This window comes from Quercus robur, chromosome 2, assembly GCF_932294415.1.
Source record: "Quercus robur chromosome 2, dhQueRobu3.1, whole genome shotgun sequence".
Lineage (NCBI taxonomy): Eukaryota > Viridiplantae > Streptophyta > Magnoliopsida > Fagales > Fagaceae > Quercus > Quercus robur.
This window is the reverse complement of record NC_065535.1, coordinates 23,187,370-23,211,279: the sequence shown is the minus strand read 5'-3', so window position 1 is coordinate 23,211,279 and position 23,910 is coordinate 23,187,370. Positions and strand designations below refer to the sequence as shown.

At 34.6% G+C, this 23,910-nt stretch overlaps 1 protein-coding gene across 1 annotated transcript; it reads right to left on the bottom strand.

Annotated features, from left to right (window-relative positions):
* Positions 1–3,196: 3,196 nt before the first annotated feature.
* On the bottom strand, positions 3,197–4,033 carry LOC126704851 (uncharacterized). Its single transcript, XM_050403846.1, has one exon. The coding sequence runs from the start codon at positions 4,031–4,033 to the stop codon at positions 3,197–3,199; it is 837 nt and encodes a 278-aa protein (XP_050259803.1).
* Between the last annotated feature and the right edge of the window lie 19,877 nt (positions 4,034–23,910).

Sequence of the window (23,910 nt, the reverse complement as noted above, 5' to 3'; positions counted from 1 at the left end):
CTTTAAGTCTATATAGTATCATCTTTGTAGCGTGGCTACCCATATTCATTCAATATAATATTTAAGAGTTCATGTCGAAGATAGCAAAATATATGGCATCATGTACGTACAACCTATATATAGCACTAGTCAACCCAATGCCAAATCTAATGTACATAAAACCTATGTATAGCCACTATAGATCTAATGTAACAGATCTAATGTGATGATGATGATAATGTAGGACAAGTACTAGGTGAATATAGTCTACCATGATAGCATGTGATAATGTATGATAATGCAGTAGATCTAATGTAGGAGTTTTGTTTATACCATGAGGGAAGGGAAGTGGGTATGGTATATATATATATATATATATATGGTTGTGGAAGGTTGTGTGGAAATGAGTCTGAAGGAGATGTAGGTGAAATGGGTATGAAGGAGTATGGGTCGTCAGCGAGGAGCGGCTGGGTTCTAAGGCGCTGTTGGCAAGGAAGGGCGGCTAGAGCTTGTTGGAATCAGCAAGGAGGGGCGACAGTGTTAGGCAGAAATTGAATTAGTATGTGGAGGCCTAAGCTTCATCGGCAGCAGTATGGTGAAGAGGATTGGCGCTGGTGAAGGGTGGATCAGCGATGAGAGGTGGGAGTGAGAGAGAGAATGGGTTAGAGAGAGATCTAAAATTGAGTTAGAGAGAGAGAGAGAGAGCTGAAGTGTTTTTAAAAACAACACGTTTAAGGGTTTTTTTTTTTTTTTTTTTGTAATCCCCTATTGCGGTGCTTTCTAAGCACTATAATACGTCTAAAATGTTCGATACCCCTATTACGGCGCTTTCAAGCGCCGTAATAGGTACATTAATTTTTTTTATTTTTAGAGAAGATCTATTGCAGCACTTTCTAAGCTCCATAATAGGTCTACACCATTTTTTTTTTTTTTTTTGGGTAGGACTTATCCCGGCACTTTAAAAGCGCCATAATAGGTCTCTTTTTTTCTTTTTCTTTTTTTTAAATTTCAATTGCCTTATAGCCGCACTTCTCGAACGTCACAATAGGCACTATCCAAAAAAACACGGTTAAAGATCCTTTAAAACGCAGCTATAGACCACCTCTACTGCAACGCTTTATACACACTGTTATAGATTAGAGTTTTAAGTGGCGTTTGTTAAGAACATGGCTATAGATTGGCTATAGCAGTGCTTCGAAAATGCCGTAGTACATTCTCACTTTTTCTTTTTAATTTTTCCTTGGGTCTATAGCCATGCTTCTCAAACGCTACAATAGGCCCTCTCCATAGAAACGCTGCTAAAGACCCTTAAAAACATTATTATAGAACTCCCCTACAGCAACGCTTTAGAAAAACTACTACAAGTCAAGGTTTTAAGCGACATTTGTTAAAAACGCGGCTATAGATTGGCTATGGCAGCATTTTTCAAAAACATTGCCAAAAAAACGTGTCTATGACCTAATTTTTAGTAGTGCTTTTATATTAAACTGTAATAAATAAGAAAATATTGTTGAGATCAGTATTAATCTCGATGAATTGTAATAATCAAACTCAGAGATTGAACTCATGTGTAATATCAAACACTTTTAGTTTCATTTCTCGTCAACTATGAATTTATTATTATGTTAATGAATTTTTCATTACCATACCAAACATAGAAAGATGCAAATTTTATTTTGTTGCACATTGTTTTGGAAAGTAAAACTAACATGAAAATATTTATTATTAACTTTGACCAGGTGCACATGTGACGCATGAGCATAATATAAAATTAGAAATAAAGCAAATATTTATCCAAAATAGAAAATAAATTAGTTATTATTGATTTCATTGGAAATAAGGAAGAAAAGAAATGTGTGTAGCTTATTAGCAAGATGGAAAAGAGAATTGTAGAGAAAAAAATAAGAGTCTGTTGATAGCGAAAAAGAAAGTAGGTAAAAAATGAGGATATAATCATCAAAATTAATTATCTTTATTTTTTTGAAAGATTCATTTTATTTAAAATATTCCTTTTGGTTTTGTTCTTGTTGACTATGAATATTTTATTCTGTTTAAAGGATTTTTCATTGCTACACCAAATATAGAAAGATGCAAATTTTGTTCTCTTGCACACTTTTGTAAACTACAACAAATTAACATGACAATATTTATTATTAAGTTTGACTAGGCATGGAGAACATGTAATGAGTGAACATAACAAAAGGTTTGAATAAACAAATATTTATCTAAAATAGAAAATAAATTAGTTGTGTGCAGTTTATTTGAAAGATAAAAGAAAGAATTTTTAGAGGATAAATAAGCGTGTGTAGAGAGTGACAAAGCAATGTTTGGGAAAATTTTGAGATGGTTATCAAAAATTTAATTTATCTTTATTTTTATATTGCTAATTTATTACAATAACTTAAGAAATATAATCTAATTTATTGAAGAATTTTTTTATTTCGAGAAAAATTTATTTAAGAAGTTAGTCATGAAAAATGGTGTAATTTCAAATTTTTGTAATATATATATATATATATATATAATTATATAGTTACAATAAAGAAGGAAGTTTAAATCTTAGATATTTTATAAAATACAATTATATATTAACCAATTGAAATACATCTATACGAGGATATGACATCGACTTTTATTATTACAATGTGTTTTCAAGTGATTTAATCTACACCATTTCTTCATGAATATAAATAAACAAAATATGTATTAAGGTTAAAACTGTTGAAATAAACTATCATGATACCCATAGGAATCATATTTTAAGGGTTGTATAAAAAATTCTCTTTTTTTTTTTTTTTTTAGTTCATCCGATATATGTATATCAATTAGAAAAGTCAACCCTAGACCTTTGATTACAAGCTGTCATTTCAGGCTATTGTCAGACCATAGGGATGTTTGGATCCTCTAATTTGAATTAACAAAATATATCTCATGAGGGAAAAACAAAGTATTAATGTATGAAAATTTCCAAGTGAACAAGAATTATAAAAATTTCTTTCTTTCTTTGGTTTTTTTTGGGGCAAAATAACATAAGAGTCTATTAGCAAATAAATAAATAAAAAGCCCCAGTAACAACCACTGGGCAAGACAATAACAAAACAACTTGAAAACACGGCTATGCACCAAACCCCATCCTAGGACTAAGGAATTATTACATATCCATATAGAAGAAAAGGAAAATGCAAAATTTTTTTTGAATTTGGCTCTCTTTGATAATCTATTCTCGACGTTCATACTTTCTAGCCCATATGTGTTTCCCATTGATCCGGAATTTTGCAATGTGAAGTCCACTCAAAATTCGATCAACATTCTCAACAGAACGCAAAACCATCTTAGCATACAAGGGCTGTGAATTATTGGAAGGTGCATTCCCCATATGCACACTCTCCACACAATCTCCATATTTTTTTGTAAAAAGCTCCCTCACTTCCTCTTCCAACACTGGAAAACCCCGAGAAAATGTCAAAAAGATTGTCCTATCATCCTCCGAAGCACAATCAGTTGCTTGCCAACCCCATAATTCTCCTGTAGGAAAATCAAACTGTGTAGCTGTTGGTACTATAGTGATGGGACCAAATATTGGGTGTGGAGAACCAGGGAGATCAAAAGGTTGGTTCGAAGTTGATTGTGAAGTGCCAGCCATAACTTGTTGCAAAATATCTGTAAAAATTTGGCAACAAATAGTGTTAAGAAAATTCTTGATCCCAGTAGTTGCAGTGAATCTATTTTGCCTGAACAGTTGCAGAGATATGTCCCTTTCCATGAGCCTTGCAGTGATGGGAATGCCACCGCTTACTGCCGCAGAAGGAGTGCTGGGATCTAGGCACTTGAGACATAAAACAGCTTCGTTTGCCAATGCATTTACAGTAGCATCAGGCATCTCCACCATTTTTACAACAATGTTGGGATAACCCTTTTCTTCGAGCCACAACCATGCAGCCATGACAAGCAAGGATTCTGTTGGATCTCGGGCTAATTTAATAACTAGTCGCGAAAATATCTCTCTATCAATTTTGTGAAAAAGGTGGAGCTCCTCGAGGCTAATTGAGGCCATCATGAGAATGTGTAGGTAAATAAACAAAAAAGCAAAATCTTAATAGAATGAATAGCAGAACCTACAGTCACTGAAAAAACCTAAGAATGTGTCTGTATGTGGATGAATGATTGTATTATATAAACTAACAAGGGTCATTATATGGTAAGTTTTGGCATATAAATCTACGGTAAAACGTGTTACACGCAACATTTCACACACCAATACACACAAATGAATTTAAACTAAAATCGTGAATTAAAATTACTATCTACTTGCCCTAAAATCTATATAGGGATGCCCGCGCTAAGAAACTATTTCAAAAGAAGTCAGTATAATTTGCACATAATCCTAATTTCCTTCAAGTGATTGCATGCCCTCAGAGGTATTTTTCACTACTAAAGTTTAGAAGTAGTTCAGAGTGCAATTAATATCACTTCTCATGCTTTTATGAACTTCCCATCTATGGCTCTTTTTACTATATGCTCTCTTAATTTCAGAGAGTCAAAATTTTGACTATGAATGACATTCTAATCCTTATTGCCACTACAATTTGTGAACCTAAATGCTAACGTGGTTTAAATAAAATGCACCAGGTGCACTTTAGGTGTATTAGTGAGCAAGTCGAATGGAAGCCAATATTTTGTTTGAAAGACATCGAATATCACTACTGCCACATGATAGGGGACTGCAAAAGTTAGTGCAAAGAGCCAAACATTACCTGAAGGAGAGGAATAATGAAAATAAGCTCTGAAATCCAGTCGGGATTGTATAAGGAAAATCAAAATACGGTGAAGTTAATGCAAACCTACTTTCAATCCCATCCACTGGCAGCTCCACGTAGAGTCCAGAGTGGTTATAGGACCATCCTTACTTGGAAAAAAAATTAATTATTATATGTAAAATTTATGATTTTTTATCCTTAAAAGATATTTGGGACCATCTTAAATTTTTTTAGGCTTAACATAATTACACTTCGGACAAAATTTAGCAATAAATTTAGTTGTAGATTAAGACTATAACTCCACTCAATTTTTTTTATTGGATGTGAATTTTGGCAAATCCACCATTAGATTACATTTTTTTTCTTTAATCCTCCATGCATGCTTGTAAAATTTCAAAAATATCAAATATCAATAGCTATGTTATCACTCAAATCTTTTAATTTTGAATTTTTGTTGTCTAAAATTATACATAAAAAATAAGTATAGATTAAATAGTAGATAATTTCTTATTGACATGAAATTTGACATGTGTTTTAAGAACATAAAAAGCATTCAATTTAACATTTGAATTTTCAAAATATGTAACTATATATGTTAATTTGTTTAGTGAAAGTTGTAACCTTAGGCTACAGCTTAGTTTGTAGTCAAACTTTTCTTTAAACTTTGATCATTTTAACAATATATGAAGTCCTTACAAACAAAAAGAAAAAGCCCAAGAAAATTTGTATGGAACTAAAATTTTGAAAAAGATGTAATTTGTAGCATTAATAATAAGACTATCGTGCAAAGATTTCAAAATAAGAAAATTCAAAAAGGAAATTGTAAGACTTTATGCCTTTGTGTGTGTATGTGGTTTTTTTTTTTTTTTTTTATGGTCAATATATGAAGTTCTATTTTTATTAAATTTTGTATAATTTAAGTTTCTTAATGATCATCCTAAAAAATATTCCTGGAACCACCACTGATCCCATCAAATAAAATCTTTATTTAGAATCGTGAATTCTGTATTCTTCATGATCCTACCATCTATGTCCAAAGAAAGAATGGTTGATCTGCATAAACTTTAAATTGTGAAGATTAAGATGTTTGATAGGTTTGTGACTTGTGAGAGTTCTTGATATAATTTAAGTTTCTTAATGATCATCCTGAAAAATATTCCTGGAGCCACCACTGATCCCATCAAGTAAAATCTTTATTCAGAATCGTGAATTCTACATTCTTCATTATCCTACCATCTATGTCCAAAGAAAGAATGGTTGATCCGCATAAACTTTAAATTGTGAAGATTAAGATGTTTGATAGGTTTGTGACTTGTGAGAGTTCTTGAAGGAGTAAAACATGTTTTAGGCCTAAAAAAAATTAGTTTCTTGTGGTGTATTAAATGTGTTAGGAGTTAGATGTTAGCTAAATTCATGATAAATTTATATATCATTGTTAGGCTTTCATATTATAATGTACAAAGTAGTAAAGGCTAAAGTTGAAGATTTTGTTCACTATGCAAGAAAGACAAGCTTGGTATTGCGAAGATTAAGCTCGATCATGCGAAACTAAAGTATTAGTCATGCAAGATCCAAATAGAAACTCTCGACAGAGTCTCAATAGAGTTTCGGTCAATTAAAACCTTGTCTCAGTAGATTCTCTTCAAGAGTCAATTTTGTGACTAGTTCAAGCCTGAATGAACCCTATAAATATAAAAATCCTATGTCAACCTTGATCTAAAAGGAAAGAAGACAACTACCAAAATACACATAAAAATCTATTGAACATATTCTTTGTCTCCCAACCCTCTCTAATTGAATTATTCTTGAGAGGGGATTTTCACACAAATTAATTCTAAGATCACCTACTAAGTATTTGTTTGGGATGTGATGAAAAGTCTGGCTTATTTGAGTTTTTAGCTTCTTTTTGGTACTATTCATAGATCTCATTACACTAAAATGGGTTCCATTGTACTATTCGGCTAGTTTTTAACCTTGTTTTTTATAGTTTTAGCAAAAAATTTTCAATTTCAGCTAAATAAATTGTTTTCAAACAGACCCTAAGTATATTAGACTCCCTTATGAAACCGCAAAGATGTCGAAAATCTTCAAGTGGCCTTAAAGTAACCAAGAAATTGGTTTTGTGATTGGTGATAGACTTGCAGCGTTGGATCATTGTGAAGACACAGGTTGGATTAGCAGTTGCAATAGGAGCAAGGAGATCAGATATAGTGTCCAATTACATGTACTGGAGGTCTTGTAAGTTTGCTTCTATAGCAACTTTTTTCTGGTGGATTTGGTGAGCTGGGCTCGGCCCATAAGTGTTTTTTCCAATTAAGTTTTCACTTCGTTGGACAATCCCTTATCTCAAATGTGTGGTTGTTCTTGTGATTTTTTTTTTTACAGCCTTATCCATATCATAATTGTAATTGGCTAATTAACTATTTGGACTACTAATTGTAAATTAATAAAATTGTTAGTAAATCATGTTTAGGGGGTCTAAAAACCGTAATTTTCAACTGGTATTAGAGCTTTCGTTCGCGTTATTTGGATTTATTTCCTCCATGTGATCCTTGACCCAAATATGTCATATACAAAGCACAATTGTTGAGTGTCCCGCCATACTTTGATGACAATAATCATTCAGATTGGAAGGTTCACATGCATGCATTCCTAAAATCCATCGATGAACGAGCTTGGTTGGCCATTGATAAAGGGTGCACCAAACCAGGAACACCCTTTAAGCAGTACTGGAACAAAGAACAAATAGCTAAATCTAAATTTAATAATAAGGCTTTGAATGTAATTTACAATGCAATCTACCTAGATGAGTTTTAAAGGATTTCTACTAACCCAATATATTCTAGAAACTTCTCTTGAAGGTACTAAAGTGGTTAAAAACTCTAAACTCCATATGTTAATCCCCAAGTTTGAAGCCTTTAAGATGGAAGAAGACAAAAGCTTTAACGAGTTTTATGCGAATTGAATGATATAGTGAATTCAACATTCAATTTAGGTGAGAAGATCGACGAGACTGAGATGGGTAGGAAAGTTTTAAGATCTTTTCCTTTATAAGATTCTGTCCAAAGTTCACTATCATAAAAGAGAGCAAAGACTTAGAATCTCTTAAATTAGACAAACTTGCCTAAAATATTTAGCCCTGTTAGAACATATGTGTTTCACTTGTTAGAAACTTTTGTCACTATTTTATGTAATTGGCTAATCCTTTGACAAAACGCACTTTACTTGTATTTGGGTAGAACTAGGATGTGTTTAATACTTCAAGAAACTTTGTTTCAAAATTAAGTGTTGAAGTCATGCAAGTTTGTCCAAGATTCAAGTCTAAAAAGTGTCTGCCATTAAAGCTCGACAACTAGCCATCTGTCAAGCTTGAAGAGCTGTTCCAGCCCCATGGCTCGACAGTAGCTCGACAAATAGGTATCTGTCGAGGTTTATGAAAAACAGAGTTTCAGATTTGTTTTGACTCCAATCTGTGATTATGTGTTTGGGTTTTCTTTTCTCACAACCCTAGACATATAAAATGATTATTTTAAGGGTCGTCAAACAAAACACAAGTTGTACAAGTGTTGAGCAAAAGTTTGTTCAAGCAAATTGTGACCAGAAACAGAGTTTACCCTAATTCATTGTTCTTGTGAAGAAGTTGTTGTGTTTGTGCACCATAGGGTTTTGTGACCAAAGCATCTTCTTAATCTTTATCGTCTAGATGAACTGAAGAACTTTGCAGCCAACAACTTTCTCTATTTGGTGATTGAAGTCGCGTACTAGGATCCACGCAATTGGTTAGTCACATACTAGGAGCTGTGCATTACAAGGAGAGATTATCACTACAGAACAAGTCCAATTGGGTATTGGGGTAAGGGTTCAACTGTAGGTTGGTATAAGGTACTGGGATTCCTTTACTTGTAACCGCTTGTTGTGATAATAGTGGATTCTCGGGAGTAGTGACCTTAAAATCACTCGGTGAAGTTTTTGTCGTGTTGGTTTTTCCCATTCATAAATAAATCACCGTGTTAATTTATTTTCCGCTGCACGTAGTTTAATTGGTGATTTGTTTGTACTACCACGCATTTGCATGTTAATTTGATTAATTAATAAACTTGGCTAATTAATCAATTAATTTATCACAAGGGGCCAATTCGTTTTTTGGCCTATTAAGCCCAAAGGTCACTACCATAAAAGAGAGCAAAGATGTAGAATCTCTTAAATTAGATGAACATGTAGGGTCTTTACAAACTTATTGTTGGGTTAAGATAACTTGACTCCGGTTAATTAATTCAATTACTCAAGTTGATTAATTAGGTTTAATTTCATGCAAATCGTGAAGGCACCAACAAATCACCAAAAATACTAAGTGCAACGAAAAATAAATTAGACACGGTGATTTGTTGACAAATAGGGAAAACCTCGTAAAGCAAAAACCCCACCGGATGATTTTAAGGTCACTCTCTCAAGAATCCACTAATCAACAATCAAGCAGTTACAAGTATAAAGAATCTTACCAACTACCCTAACCTATCCCGAAATACCAACCTATAGCTGAACCTTCGCTCCAATACCCAATTAGACTTGATCTTGTAGTAGCCTTCTTTCCTTTGATGCACAAACTTCCAATTTATGACTAACCATTTGCACAAATCCCAATGCGTGACTAACTCCAGCAACTTGAACAGATGTTGTTGGCTGCAAAGTTCTTCACTTCATCAATACTGAAGATCAAGAAGCACTTGGTTACAAAACCTTTTGGCATACAAACGCAGTAGCTTCTCACAAAGAAAATAAGTCTCTTGGTCTCTATATCCATGTGTGACGGCTCTTAAAATAAGCCTTATATATGTCTAGAGTTGTGAGAAAAGAAACCATAAACAATTGCACAAGACTAGGCCAAATTTTAGATCTAGAAATTCTGAAATCATAGTTCTCGATAAATCGAGCTACTGTTGAGCTATCTATTAAGCTTCACATTAATTCTCAATAGCAGGCTTATGTCGAGCTATCTGTCGAGACTTAATGAATAGCTTTTCTTCACTTGTTTCTTGGACCAATCTTCATGTCTTTAATACTTGACTTGAACAACATGTTTCTTGAAGTACTAAACCCATCTTAAATCTACCAAATTACAATTAAAGTGCATTTTGTCAAAGGATTAGCCAATTGCAATAAAATATGACCCTAACACTTTTGAATTTACCCTTTCCCTCAATAGGAAAAACAAGTCCATAAACCTGAAAATTGTTAAGGAATAAGACTCTTACTTATCCATTGATGATGATGCTGCTAAGAAAAACTTAGTTCTCCTAGCTAAGAATTTCAAAAAATTATTGAAGTTCAAGAAAAGTCAAAGGGATCTAAGGACAACGACAACATGCTAACAACAGCAGTTACGTAAGCGACATTAAGTCATTAAGTTACTGGGAGAAGAGAGAACGATTATTAGATTTGAAACCCAATTTTTTTCTCAATCCGAAACAACCCAATATAAACCGGGACAAAATAGAAGTATTTTTGTGCCGACTTAGGTACTGAAACGAAGAATACGGGTTGTACCGATTGATATGGTACAGAATTGACTTCTTTGATTTTGAAACATTTTTAGGGCTATTTATTGTGTGTGAAACTATTTTCTTTTAAGCTTTGGGATGGTTCCAATTTCCAAGGATATATATATCTATATATATAAGTTGGGTTCAAGTTACACCCAGTATAACTCTAAGTAATGTTACAACACCTAATAATTTATTATAGAATTCATATTTTGAAAATTTTAGCGTTGAATTACATATTCTATATGTTCTTAACATTTATGCCAATTTTCATATCAATTGAATGTTATTTACCATTTGATCCAGAAACTCATTTTTTATACATTATTTTATACTACAAAACTTGAATTTAAATTGATTGATGACATGGCTATTAATCTTTGATCACCTTGAAATTTTGCAAGCATGGAGAATATATGAAAATAATATAATCTAACGGTGGATTTGTCAAAATTCACATTCAATTAAAAAATATTGAGTGGTGTAACATTTCTTAAAGTTACACCAAATATAACTTGAACCCAACCCTTAAATTATGATGCAACTCATTCAGGGTCTCGTCATTATTCATAAAAATCAAAGTGATCACACTATTAATATAAGTTTCAAAACTACAACAAACTAACTTTCAAACTAACCCAAAAGAATTTAACTTGGAAAAGAATCTAATGCATAAATAACACATCTCGCCATTATTCATAAAAATCAAAGTAATCACACTATTAATATAAGTTTCAAAAGTACAACAAACTAACTTTCAAACTAAACCAAAAGAATTTAACTTGGAAAAGAATCTAATGCATAGATAACACATTCTCTCTCTCTGTCTCTGTCTCTCTCTCTCTCTCTCTCGTTAGACATATGGCCCAAGTTATCAGCACATAGCTACTAAAATGTAAGAAAAATTAATATTGTACTGAAATAGGTTAGAGAGTCCTGCATTTGGTGAATTTCATTTTGTCAAAATCATACTGCCCAAGATTCTCATGCCGTTGATTTATCATTGGAAGGGTAAATAGATTTATGTTTATTACTTAATTTTTGGTTCTCTCATTTGCATGCATTACATCAATGATCGTGAGGATGAAAAAAAAAACAAAAAAAGAGAACTTAAAATTATGATTTTGGGAGTTAGAATTGTTGAATCTCATACAACCTCAAGATTCTACAACGGCAGATTAACAATCACACACAAAGAGAGAATGAGAGAGAAACTATGAGAGAGCAAATGAGAAAATGCTTTTGTGTATTGATAAATATCTGCCTCTGTTCTTTATATAAGATAAATAGAGGAGCGGAAAACCATAACAGAATAACCAACTTCCTAACCAATCTAATCATGACAAGTGGCACCACTATACAACTAACTATCAACTACTCTATGCTATGTACTATACAAATGACATTCTGTTCTGTACACTAATATAATATCAATTACTAAACTATAGGTAGCTTACGCAGTAATAAACTTGCATTGTTTCATCAATCTTGCTTCAGTTTTTAACACTCCCCCTCAAGATGAATTATATATGCTAATCAAGTTCATCTTGGAAAGCAAGTGAAAGAATTGCTTCTGCCCAAGAGCTTTAGTAAAGAAATCTGCAATCTAGTGCCGTGTAGGAACATGAAATGTTTTAATAACTCCATCTTCAGTCTTTTCTCGAATGAAATGGTAGTCAATTTCAATATGCTTTGTTCTTTCATGGTACACAAGATTTGCAGCAATATAGAGGGTCGCTTTACTATCACAATAAAGGAAAGCAGGTTGTGTGTGATTTAAACCAAAAGTTTTGAGCAAAGTAATGAGCCAAACCACCTCACTAGTGACTGTTGCCATAGATCTATACTCTGACTCAGTAGAGGATCTTGACACTACCTATTGTTTCTTACTCTTCCAAGAGATCAGTGAATCACCTAAAAACACACAAAACCCTATGATTGATCTTCTGGTATTAGGGTAGGCTACCCAGTCAGCATCACAATAGGACTTCAATTGCAATTCTGATCTTGCAGACAGGAACAAGCCTTGACCTGGTGTTTTCTTCAAGTACTTAAGGATTCTATAAGCAGCTTGAAGATAAGGTACTTTAGGTGAACTCATGAATTGGCTTAACTTGTGGACTGAATAGCATATGCTAGGCCTAGTCAATGTCAAATACAGAAGTCTCCCTATTAACCTTCTATACAATGAAGCATCTGGAACTGCATCACCAACTGAACTACTGAACTTAGCTGTTCCATGGGAATGCTTGTTGGCTTACAAGCTAACATACCAGCATCAGACGAAAGCTCAAGGGTATACTTTCTCTGACATAATGAAATTTCATTGGAAGTTCTTGCTACCTCAAGACCTGGGAATGATGATCATGGAACCTCCCTTAATGCTAGTAAAGACAGAGTAGTCTACCTTGGATTGAAAAAAACCTTGATCCACAATTGTAGAGGACAACTTTGCAAACCATTGTCTACTTGCCTGTTTAAGCCCATAAAGAGACTTTGTAAGTCTACAAACCTCCCCCTTGCTGCCAAATCCAAGTGGAGGAAGCATGTAAACCTCTTCTTGTAAGTCCCCATGTAGAAAAGCATTGTTGACATCTAACTGAGTTAGATGCCAACCATGAATAGTAGCAAGAGCCAAAAGAGTTCTGACAGTAACAAACTTGACCGCATGAGAGAATGTCTCATAAAAGTCTATAGCCTTAGTTTGTGTAAAACCTTTAGCCACTAATCTGGCCTTATACCTCTCAACAGAACCACCAGCCTTTAACTTGATTTTATAAACCCATTTACACCCAATTGGTACTTACCAGGAGGAAGCTTGCACATAACCCAAGTATTGTTAGCTTGAAGAGCATCAATTTCAGCTTTCATGGCATCAAGCCATTTAGGATCATTCAAAGCTTGAGCATAAGAATCAGGTTCCTTAGCAATGGTTAAGGCAAGGGCAAAAGATTTAGGGAAAGAAGAAAGTTTGGCATAGGAAAGAGTTGAAGCAAAAGGATAAAGAATACATGAATCACCAGAAGCAATGGAATCATCTGATTGAGGAAGTGAAACTAAGGCAAACACATGTGCAAAAGCCAAGTTGCAATGATAGTCTTGAAGATAACTAGGAGGTTTTCTAACTCTAGTGGACTGCTTAACAGGTTGAACAACATGTGGAGACTGAGGAACTTCACAAGGTGTATTAGAGGAGTCAGAATCAGGGTGAACAAGGTCTGGAAACTCATCAAGAGGAATAGCCAAATCTATGGAGAATGAAGGAGTGAATTCTGTTGTAGGAAAAGAAGAACTGGAATCTAGTATGACAGGTTGACTGGAATTTGATATGACAGGTAGAGAAGGAAACATGGAAGGGCAGGAAGGAATAGAAATAGACTTAGAATGTGACATCCAATGTTTAAAAAGAAAGATAGTTTCCTTAACAACAACATCTCTAGAGACAAAACAAGTTTTAGTAGCCAAATCATAAACCTTATAACCCTTAGTACCAAAAGGATAACCAATGAACATACGAGGCTTAGCCCTGGCATCAAACTTAGTCCTATCTCTAGACAAGGTTGAAGCAAAGCATAAAAAACCAAAAATCCTTAAATGGCCATAAGAAGGTGAATGTCCTAACAGCTTCTCATAAGGAGTGATATTGTGAAGAAGTGGACTAGCTGTTCTATTAATCAAATAAGTGGCAGTAAGAACACAATCACCCCAGAACTTGAGAGGTAAATTTGCTTGAAATCTCAATGCTTAAGCCACAATAAGAAAATGTTGGTGTTTTCCCTCAACAACTGAATTTTGTTGAGGTGTTTCCACGCAAGACAGTTGGTGAATAATCCCTTTAGAAGCATAAAAGGAGTTCAAAGCAAACTCGGGTCCATTGTCTGATCTAATGACCTTAATAGGAAGTTTAAACTGAGTAAGAATGAGATTATAAAAGGATTGAAGTAATGATGAAGCCTCTGACTTATGTTTCATCAAAAAGACCCAAGTGCACCTAATATAGTCGTCCACTAAGGTGAGAAAATACCTAGAACCATTTAAAGATGGTGTGGAATATAAAGTCCCCAGATATCAACATGTATTAAATCAAAACATGCAAATGAATGAGAAACAGAAGTAGGAAATGATAATCTCCTTTGCTTGGCTAATGGACAGATAGAACAAACAAAAGCTTTATTATTGCAAGAAATGATGTTTGGTACAACAGATTGTAACAAGTCAAGTCTTTTAGCTGAGGGATGACCTAACCTACAATGCCATAAACTAGTTGTATCAACATAATTCACATTACAAGAATTGAGAGTTGTTATAGTTGGAAAAGAAGATGAAAGCTTGGAAAGAGCATCAGAAACACGTGGTGGCAAACTATCTAGCAAGCTGCTTTGCAAAGTGTATAGTCCACCTTGATTTCTACCCAAACCAATCATCTTCCAGAGTTGTAAGTCCTGAATGAAACAGTATTGTGAAAGGAAAATACAACAACAAGAAGGATGTTGGGTCAGTTTACTAATGGAAATCAGATTAAAAGAGAAACTAGGTATGCAAAGCACATTGTCAAGAATTAAGGTAGATAATAGTTGCACAATTCCAATATGTGTAAATTTAGCCATGTCTCCATTGGGAAGCCTAATAGAAATTTGTACTACAGAAGTAATTGAAGTGAAAAATGCTAAAGAATGAATCATATGATCAGTGGCTCCACTGTCAAGGATCCAATCAGTGGACTGAATATGAGAAGTACAAATAGATGAAGAAAAACTAAGTATTCAAGAGAGGGAACAGACCATATACCTGATAGCTCATGTCCTTGAAGATCAAATGAAGGCTGAGTGATGATATTTGCAACCTGATGGGCATCTGCAGCTCCCTCAGAAGGTCTTTCAGTACCAAAATGGCAATTGGAGTTCAACAAACCAAGTAACTACTGATATTCTAACTTAGTAAGGCTAACACCTTCACTTGCATCATCTTCAGAAGCAATAACATTGTTGGCAAATGGTGGTAGAGCAGCTACAGCTTTGCCTTTATTAGTCTTGAACTTATAGCCAGGAGGGTATCCATGCAACTTATAGCATTTAGGCGAAAAACACATTTTGGTCCCTACATTTTCAGCCGATTCCCGTTTTAGTCCCTAAGTTTTTTTTTTACCGCTTTTAGTCCCTCTCCTGAAAAACGGTTCCATTTTGGTCCCTACCGTTACATCATAAACGGATATTACTGATGTGACAAACGGCATGCACTGTTGGCCTGACGTGGCCATTAAAATAATAATAAAAAATGTCACGTCAGCATTTAAATTAAAAAAATTAATTTATTAATTTTAACTAAATAAAAAAAATTAAAAACGGAATTAAAAACTAAAAATCATATGAATTGAGATCAAAGTGTGTCTTGAACAAGAACACCAAGAACACAAACTCAAATCCAAGAACACAAACCCAAAAATTTAAAAAACAAACAAAAGAAAGAAGAAGGTATTTTTCACTATTTATCCACCTGACACTTCTTCTATTAACTAAAACTAGAACCGGATAATAAAAAAACTCTCCTTCCTCGAAAACTCATCTCTCAAAAACGTTAAGTCCCCAAAAACCATCTCCCCTAACACTATTGAAAAAACAATCATTAGCGTAAAAGAAAAACACAAACTGAAAAACCCTTTTGAACCCATAGCTAACGCATCAATTTCTGGGTTTGGATCGTTGAATCCGTAGATCTCAATCTCTCTATCCTTCCTCATTCTCAAATCGGAGCTTAGATTTTTTTTTTTTTTTTTTTTTTCTGGAGAACCAAACGGTCCTCACTCTCAGATCGGCATGGAGCTTAGATCAGTGTGGATTGTGAGATATCTCCATTGAGTGAAACGGAAAACAAATCAGTAAGTTGTGGTTTGGGTAAGTGATTGTTCTGATTTGGTATTTGTTGGGTGGTGGATTTCTAGGTTGATTTGAGCGTGACCAGAGCTGGGTGTGTGCTGTGATGTGTGCGTGGGTTTGGATCGGTGGGTTTGGATCGGTGGGTTTCTCAGTGGGTTTCTAGGTTGATCTGGGCGTGACCGAAACTGGGTGTGTGCTGTGATGTGTGCGTGGGTTTGGATCGGCGGAGATCGGAGTGGGTTTGAACTAATGCTTTGATGGGTTTTTTTTTTTTTTTTTTTTTTTTTTTTTTTTTTTTTTTAATTTCTGGGTTTGTGTTCTTGGATTTGAGCTTGTGTGCTGTGATGTGTGCGTAGGTTTGAATCGGCGGAGATCGGAGTGGGTTTGAACTAATGCTTTGATGGGTTTTTTTTTTTTTTTTTAAATTTCTGGGTTTGTGTTCTTGGATTTGAGCTTGTGTGCTGTGATGTGTGCGTAGGTTTGGATCGGCAGAGATCTGGGTTTGAACTAATGCTTTGATGGTTTTTTTTTTTTTTTAAATTTCTGGGTTTGTGTTCTTGGTGTTCTTGTTCAAGACACACTTAAATCTCAATTCATATGATTTTTAGTTTTTAATTCTGTTTTTAAGTTTTTTTATTTAGTTAAAATTAATAAATTAATTTTTTTAATTTAAATGCTGACGTGGCATTTATTATTATTATTTTAATGGCCACGTCAAGCCAACAGTGCATGCCATTTGCCACATTAGCAATATCCGTTTATGATGTAACGGTAGGGACCAAAATGGAACCGTTTTTCAGGAGAGGGACTAAAAGCGGTAAAAAAAAAACTTAGGGACTAAAACGGGAATCGGCTGAAAATGTAGGAACCAAAATGTGTTTTTCGCCTAGCATTTATCAACCACATGACCCATAGCACCACAGTGAGTACATTGGGACCTACCTTTCTTAGCATTCTTAACATTCTTTGTTATTAATGCTGCTGCTAAGGTAGCTGCTATGTCAAGCTACATCTTCTTGGCAGCACCTATCTTCCTTTGCTTCTCATCTTGAAGTATAAGAGAAAATACTTTGCTTAATGGAGAGATAGGATCCATAAGCAAAATTTGACCTCGAACTGCTACATAGGTATCATTTAACCCCATCAAGAGTGAGATGGTACAATCCTCTACTTAATGACCACAGGTACAAGTTCTGTAATTGACAAATCATCCCAAAGTCCCTTGAACTTAGTGTAGTAAGCATTGATGGTCAAATTGTCCTATGCCAAAGAATTCACCTCCTTTCTTAACTCAAAAACTCTAGGACCATTACCCTGTGAGTACCTATACTACAAGTCTACCCAAACTTCCATTGTTGTCTTGAAGTACACCACACTAGGTTGCAAGTCCTTAGAAATGGAGTTAAACAACCAAGCCAAAATAGTGCTGTTACACTTGCGCCATGCTGTATAGTAGGGATGATTCACAGACTGTGGCTTTGGTATTGTACCATCAATGAAGCCTAACTTGGTTTTAGCATCCAAAGAGATAAGGACTGCTCTACTCCAAGTATTATAGTTCTCCTCAATCAAGTTGGACCACAAGAGACAAATCAGGGTTATCACTACTAGACAAGAAATAGGGGCTAGATGAATTTTCCCATGGTTGCACAGTTGGTGCAGAGGCACTCGAATCACTATTAGTCATTCTTAATCCAATGAAGGTCACAATTCACAAATCAATCAGAATATCAAGACAAGAATTGATTTTGTACAAAATCAACTCAAAATTTCCCAATAACCAAACACTATGATCAAAACAAGACCTTGATGAATGAAGAAGTAGAATCACTGAATCCACAAACCCTAAATCAAGGATATCAATTTGTTATTGTGAATGAAAGAATCAAGATTTTAATCGTGTTCAAAGAAAATCAAGATTCTAGAAGAAATGAGTTGATGCAGAAATCAAAAGAAACACACAAAAAAGTATTTCTACTTGATTCGAAGAAAGCATCAAAGAAACAAGAAATTGAACTAAGAAACTTAGAGAGTACTAGATTGAAGACTCTACAACTTAGTTCGGCTCTGATACCATGTTGAATCTCATACAACCTCAAGGTTCTACAATGGCAGATTAACAATCACACACAGAGAAAGAATGAGAGAGAAACTATGAGAGAGCAAATGAGAAAATGCTTTCGTGTATTGATAAATATCTACCTCTGTTCTTTATATAAGAGAAACAAAGGATCAGGAAACCATAATAGAATAATCAACTGCCTAGCCAATCTAATCATGACAAGTGGCACTACTATACAACTAACTATCAACTACTCTATGCTATATACTGTACAAACGACATGCCGTTCTATACACTAATATAATATCAGTTACTAAACTGTAGGTAGCTTAAGCAGTAATAAACTTGTACTATAAACTTGCATTGCTTCATCAATCTTGCTTCAATCTTGCTTCAGTTTCTAACAAGAACATGGTAAGTATAGAAGGCAAGGCACAATAGGCATAGCACAACTTCATCTTTGATGGACATTATTTGTAGAGGCAAATATTACACTTTCAATATCACAATCATCAATACCATTCAATGGTAACGTTGTTGGTTAGGCAAGGCACTTCAAGTATGATGCTGCTAGACTTTCCCTCGGCATTTTTGCAAGGGGCAGATACTGGATCTCCATTGTACGATGCTATATATGATGACTCTTGGTCATCACATTATTTCTGGTGCACGTTGGAGTACAGTTTTCAAGATCAATGGTGAGTTTGGCTAAATACCCTAATACAGGGAATGGCTTGAGGATGTCCTTTCTCGATGTGAGATAATTATTCACATGGCTCATATTTTTGAAGTCATCATTGCATCTTTATACACAAGATCATAATTAATGTTGATGTCATTCGTGCATTTTGTGAGGCATGGTGTCCAAGCACCAACACTCTATATACTCCTCTAGGCAAGATGTGTATCTCTTTGGAACTTATATCAATTTAGTGACTCTTGTCATTGGCCTTTTCTTATGATGAAGTGAATCATTCCTTTTATATGAAAAATTGACTAGACATAGTGAGAGAAGTAGAGTCATCCCCAAGAGCTATGAGTACTTATTTACTGCTTTCCATCAAAAAGAAGGAAAGCCGCATGTTTTGCTGGATGATTGGATTGCCTTCTAGTTCAAAGGGAACTTAGAATACACAAAGCCAACTATTCAAAGGCAAAAGAAATCATGTCATCCTAAGCCACCTTTTTGTCTTGCTGGCTATACACGTTTGCGTTTTTGAGTGAAGATATTCACTCGAAAACACAAACATGCAAATCCAACAAGAGAGGAAGGCGGCTAAGGCAATCCAATCATCCACAAAAACACTCAGCTTCCATTCTTTCTTGCTATGATATGGAAAGCAAAAAATAAGTATTTCCATCTCTTTAGAGACTTCATCATTAATAAAAATAAAAATAAAATTTAAAAGACAATGATAAAGAGCTTGTGAAATCGATATGAGTCCCGAACAAAGATAAACATCTTGCCTAGAGGAGTAATTTAAGTGTTGGTGCTTGGACACCATACCTCATAGAATGCACGAATGACCTCGACATTATAGTCATGTGTATGAAGATGCAATGATTGCCTCAAAGATATAAGCCTTGAATAATTTTCTCACTTCAAGAAAGTACATACCCAAGCCATTCCTAGTAGTAGGGGTATGTAGCCAAACTCGCCATTGATTTTGAAAACATTACCCTAACATGTTTTACCAGAAATAATGTGACGACTCGTCAATGAACTTAACTCAGGTGTATTCTTATAAATGTGTGGTGCGCAAAGACCATTCCCTAGAAGGAGAAATTAAAATCTCTGAGATGCGTCGTACGTCCACTCTATGACGTCTTTTGTTTTCTTAAGTTCAGGCCCTTCCCTTTTCGAAACTAAACCAATAAGGAGCTTTAGGGTAAGCAAGGATAATTCTTTTTCAACCACATCATTTGAAAATAAACCAAGAATTTTCGTCTATGGTAAACTGATAGGCCAAAAACGAATTGACCCCTTGTGATAAATTAACCAATTAATTTAGTCAAGTGAATTAATTAAGTTAATTCACATGTAAATGCATGGTAGCACAAACAAATCACCAATAAACTAAGTATGCAGCGGAAAATAAATTTAACACGGTGATTTGTTTACGAATAGGGAAAACCTACATGACAAAAACCCCATCAGGTGATTTTCAAGTCACCACTCCCGAAATTCCACTATTATCAAAACAAGCGGTTACAAGTAAAGGAATCTCAGTACCTTATACCAACCTACAATTGAACTCTTACCCCAATACCCAATTGGACTTGTTCTGTAGTAACAATTTCCCCTTTTGATGCACAGCTCCCAAGTACGTGACTAACCAATGCGCGGATCCCAGTACGCGTCTTCAATCACCAATTAGAGAAGGTTGTTGGCTGCAAAGTTCTTTAGGTCATCCCAACGATGAAGATCAAGAAGATGTTTGATCACAAAACCCTACGGTGCACATACACAGCAACTTCTTCACAAGAATGATAAATTAGGGCAAAATTTTGTCTCCAATTACAAATTGCTTGAACAAACTTTGCTCAACACTTGTGCAACTTGTGAATATTTTGACGGCCCTTAAAATAATCCTTTTATATGTCTAGGGTTAGAAGAAAAGAAAGCACAAACACATAATCATGGATTAGAATCAAAACAGAACTGGAATTATGTTTTTCATAAAACTCAACAGATATCTGTTTGTCAAGATGCTGTCGAGCCACAGGGCTGGAACAGCTTCTTAAGCTCGATGGATAGCTAGTTGTCGAGCTAGCTGTCAAGCTTTAATGAACAGCACTTCTTCAGCTTGAATCTTGGACAGACTTGCATGTCTTCAACACTTGATCTTGAAACAAAATTTCTTGAAGTATTAAACACATCCTAGATCTATTCAAATACAAGTAAAATGCGTTTTGTCAAAGGATAAGCCAATTACATAAAATAGTGACATATGTTCCTAACAAGTGAATCACATATGTCCTAACATAAATGTCACTGTAAGAACATCTATGTGAAGGGGAATGTCTCTGTAAAAACATTCGAACATCACTATATGAACATTCATCTGGCAAGGAGTTTCTGAGCTAACCATTGGCAACTAGTGATGGAAATCTTGTCGCAACATTCTTGTCTTACAAGATGAAAATCGCATGCAATATCACTCCTGCATTGGAGAAAAAAATAAATTATCCATGGTTCTAGGTCCTAACACATATTGGAGGAGCTGCGAGTAAAGGAAAAAATAAAAACAAACAAACAAAAAAAGACCCTGTATAGGAAAAGTTGAGTACGAGAACATAAATTCGAGAAAATGATCAATGTTTGTTCGAAGTTGTGAAATTTGCCGTCAAAATCAGAAGGAACAAGGGGGAATCAATAACAGGCAGAGACTAGTTTCTAGTAGCAAAACAAAAACAAAACAAAATATAGGTTGCATAACAACAACAAAAATTTGTTTAGTGGAGCTGTGTCCAAGGTATGGAAAGTGACATGAAAGGACTGAACAAAGAAGGTCTAAACTTATTCTATGATGAACAGGTTTCATGTCTGTCCAGTTGACTAAGATGGAAGCAAAGATTGTATTCCACAACGTTTTTTGGGCAGAGGTGGAGTTACTCGGGCAGAAGAGGGTCTTCTTCTATAGCCAAAGAGGTGGCGACTATTGAAAAATTAATAAATAAAAAACACGAGGAAGAAGGAGTTGGCCTCACCTTGCAGCGAGTTTGATTATGGAATTCAAGCTTTTGCAAACAATGATAGATGATCAAAGCAAACCCATATAGTAAATACAAAGGTTAAGAAAATAAAAAATTTGAAACAAGGTATATTACCGAATGAAGAATAAGAGATAGATGTTGCTAATTGTGTACAAGAGGAGTCCATTGTCAGGCCTGTATTGAAGAAAACAATAATCAAGATTAGAATTTTTAATATGTAATGAAGAACATCTATTTAAGGTGTCTCTTCAAAGGTGCCTATTGAAGGGCCACACCTCCTTATCTATAAATAGTAATCCATATTTATGTTAAGAAAGACTCCCTTCACTATTACATAGAAATTCACAAGAATTCTTTCAAAAATGTTACTTGAAGAATTTTTAGTTTAGTTGTATCCTAGGAACAAATTTGCTAGAACCCTTTAAAATCATTTTAATGGGGACAAATATTGTGTAAGGAAGGAGATTCATGCCTCTAAGTTTTGGTTTATCAAACTTTTATTCATTGTTTGGATTTATTCCAACATAACAAAGTGCCAAGTGGCATACCAACTATAAAAAAAATGGTTCAAGCCAAACAGAACTAGTAAGGAAAAAAAAAATTCAAGATGTATCTGCTAATATACCAATTCAAAGCAAAAAGGCAACGAAAAGTACCTCTCCAATCACACCAAATTTTCAAGCTGAAATTGTTGTAAAAATGTTGTACTTATAGCTTTATCCGTCTTTCAAAGTTTGGGCCAATCCATTTTCTTTTCTTTTTTTTTGAGCAATTCTATTTTGGGAGAGTTATTGGTGCAAAAGATTATGTTAGTGATAGGTGTGCTATAGCGTGGAGACACCAGCCTTCACGCCATTATTTATGGATTGTCACGTCATATTATTAAGTGTGCGTTTGGATTAAGATTAAAAATTAAAATTATTTCATTATTTAGCTTATTTTTACTACTATTCATGGGCCCCACTGCACTTTTTTGGCACTATTCATGAGTCTCACTGTACTATTTCAACTAACTTTTATCTTTATCTACAGTAATTTCAGCAATAATTTTTCAATTTCAGCCAAATAAGCGATATCCAAACACACTTTAAGTGTATATATCTCACTATTGTCATTTAGAAACTAACGAAATTAAGTGTCACTGAATGAAAATTACAAAGAATATTCAAGAGTCAATCACATATCAATACATGTCGAGGTCTTAATTTAAAGTGGCACAAGCAGTCTAATTACATATTGTCATGTGTTGATGTATGGGCAAATCAAGTGATGTCTTATGTCCCTCGAAGAACAAGACTTACAAAGTCCCATCATTTAAGTTATAACACATGTCGTTAATCAAAATTAACTATCTTTAAACCTTCTCAAGACTCCTATAAATAGAGACCCTCACCAATCTCAAGGGATAGACTCAAAAGTTTTGAAATTCTACTAGAATCAAACTCTAAAGTATTCAAGAACTGTTATTTATAGGCCTAAGGCAGGTGCTATAAAAAATTTTCTTTAGTTTGTGACTTCACCATCTTCACTTTTTCTTTGGTCATTTGAAAAATCTTTTGAAGACACTCTTAATTTGATGATCTGCATTTCCTTTACTGGAGCACCGGTTTATATTCTGAAAATTTGGAATGCTCAGATACTTGCAGAGTCTTTTCCAACCCTTTGGTCTCCAACTTAGACTTGTTTGTTTGATTATCATTATACATTCGCTGTGATTTAGTTTGACTACTAGATTATTTTGAAGGGTTTGAATATAGGTAAGTTTCCGACACTGGTGACTCAGCAGGAATTCCTGGAGTCGAAGGTTAATGAAACAAAAGCAATGGTGAAGTTTAAACTTAAGAAGGTTCTTTGTATGAGTGTTGCTGTTGGGAATTGCAGAATGGAAGGAAGCAGATCTTCCAGAACGAGCAAATGAGTGTCAACTTCCTTGTTTCGTTGTTGAAGAAAAATTGACACACTGTAAGCTCAAAAAAATATAG

What these genes read in the sequence shown, in the direction of transcription:
- LOC126704851 (XM_050403846.1), bottom strand. Translation starts at nt 4,033, where the DNA reads ATGGCCTCAATTAGCCTCGAGGAGCTCCACCTTTTTCACAAAATTGAT.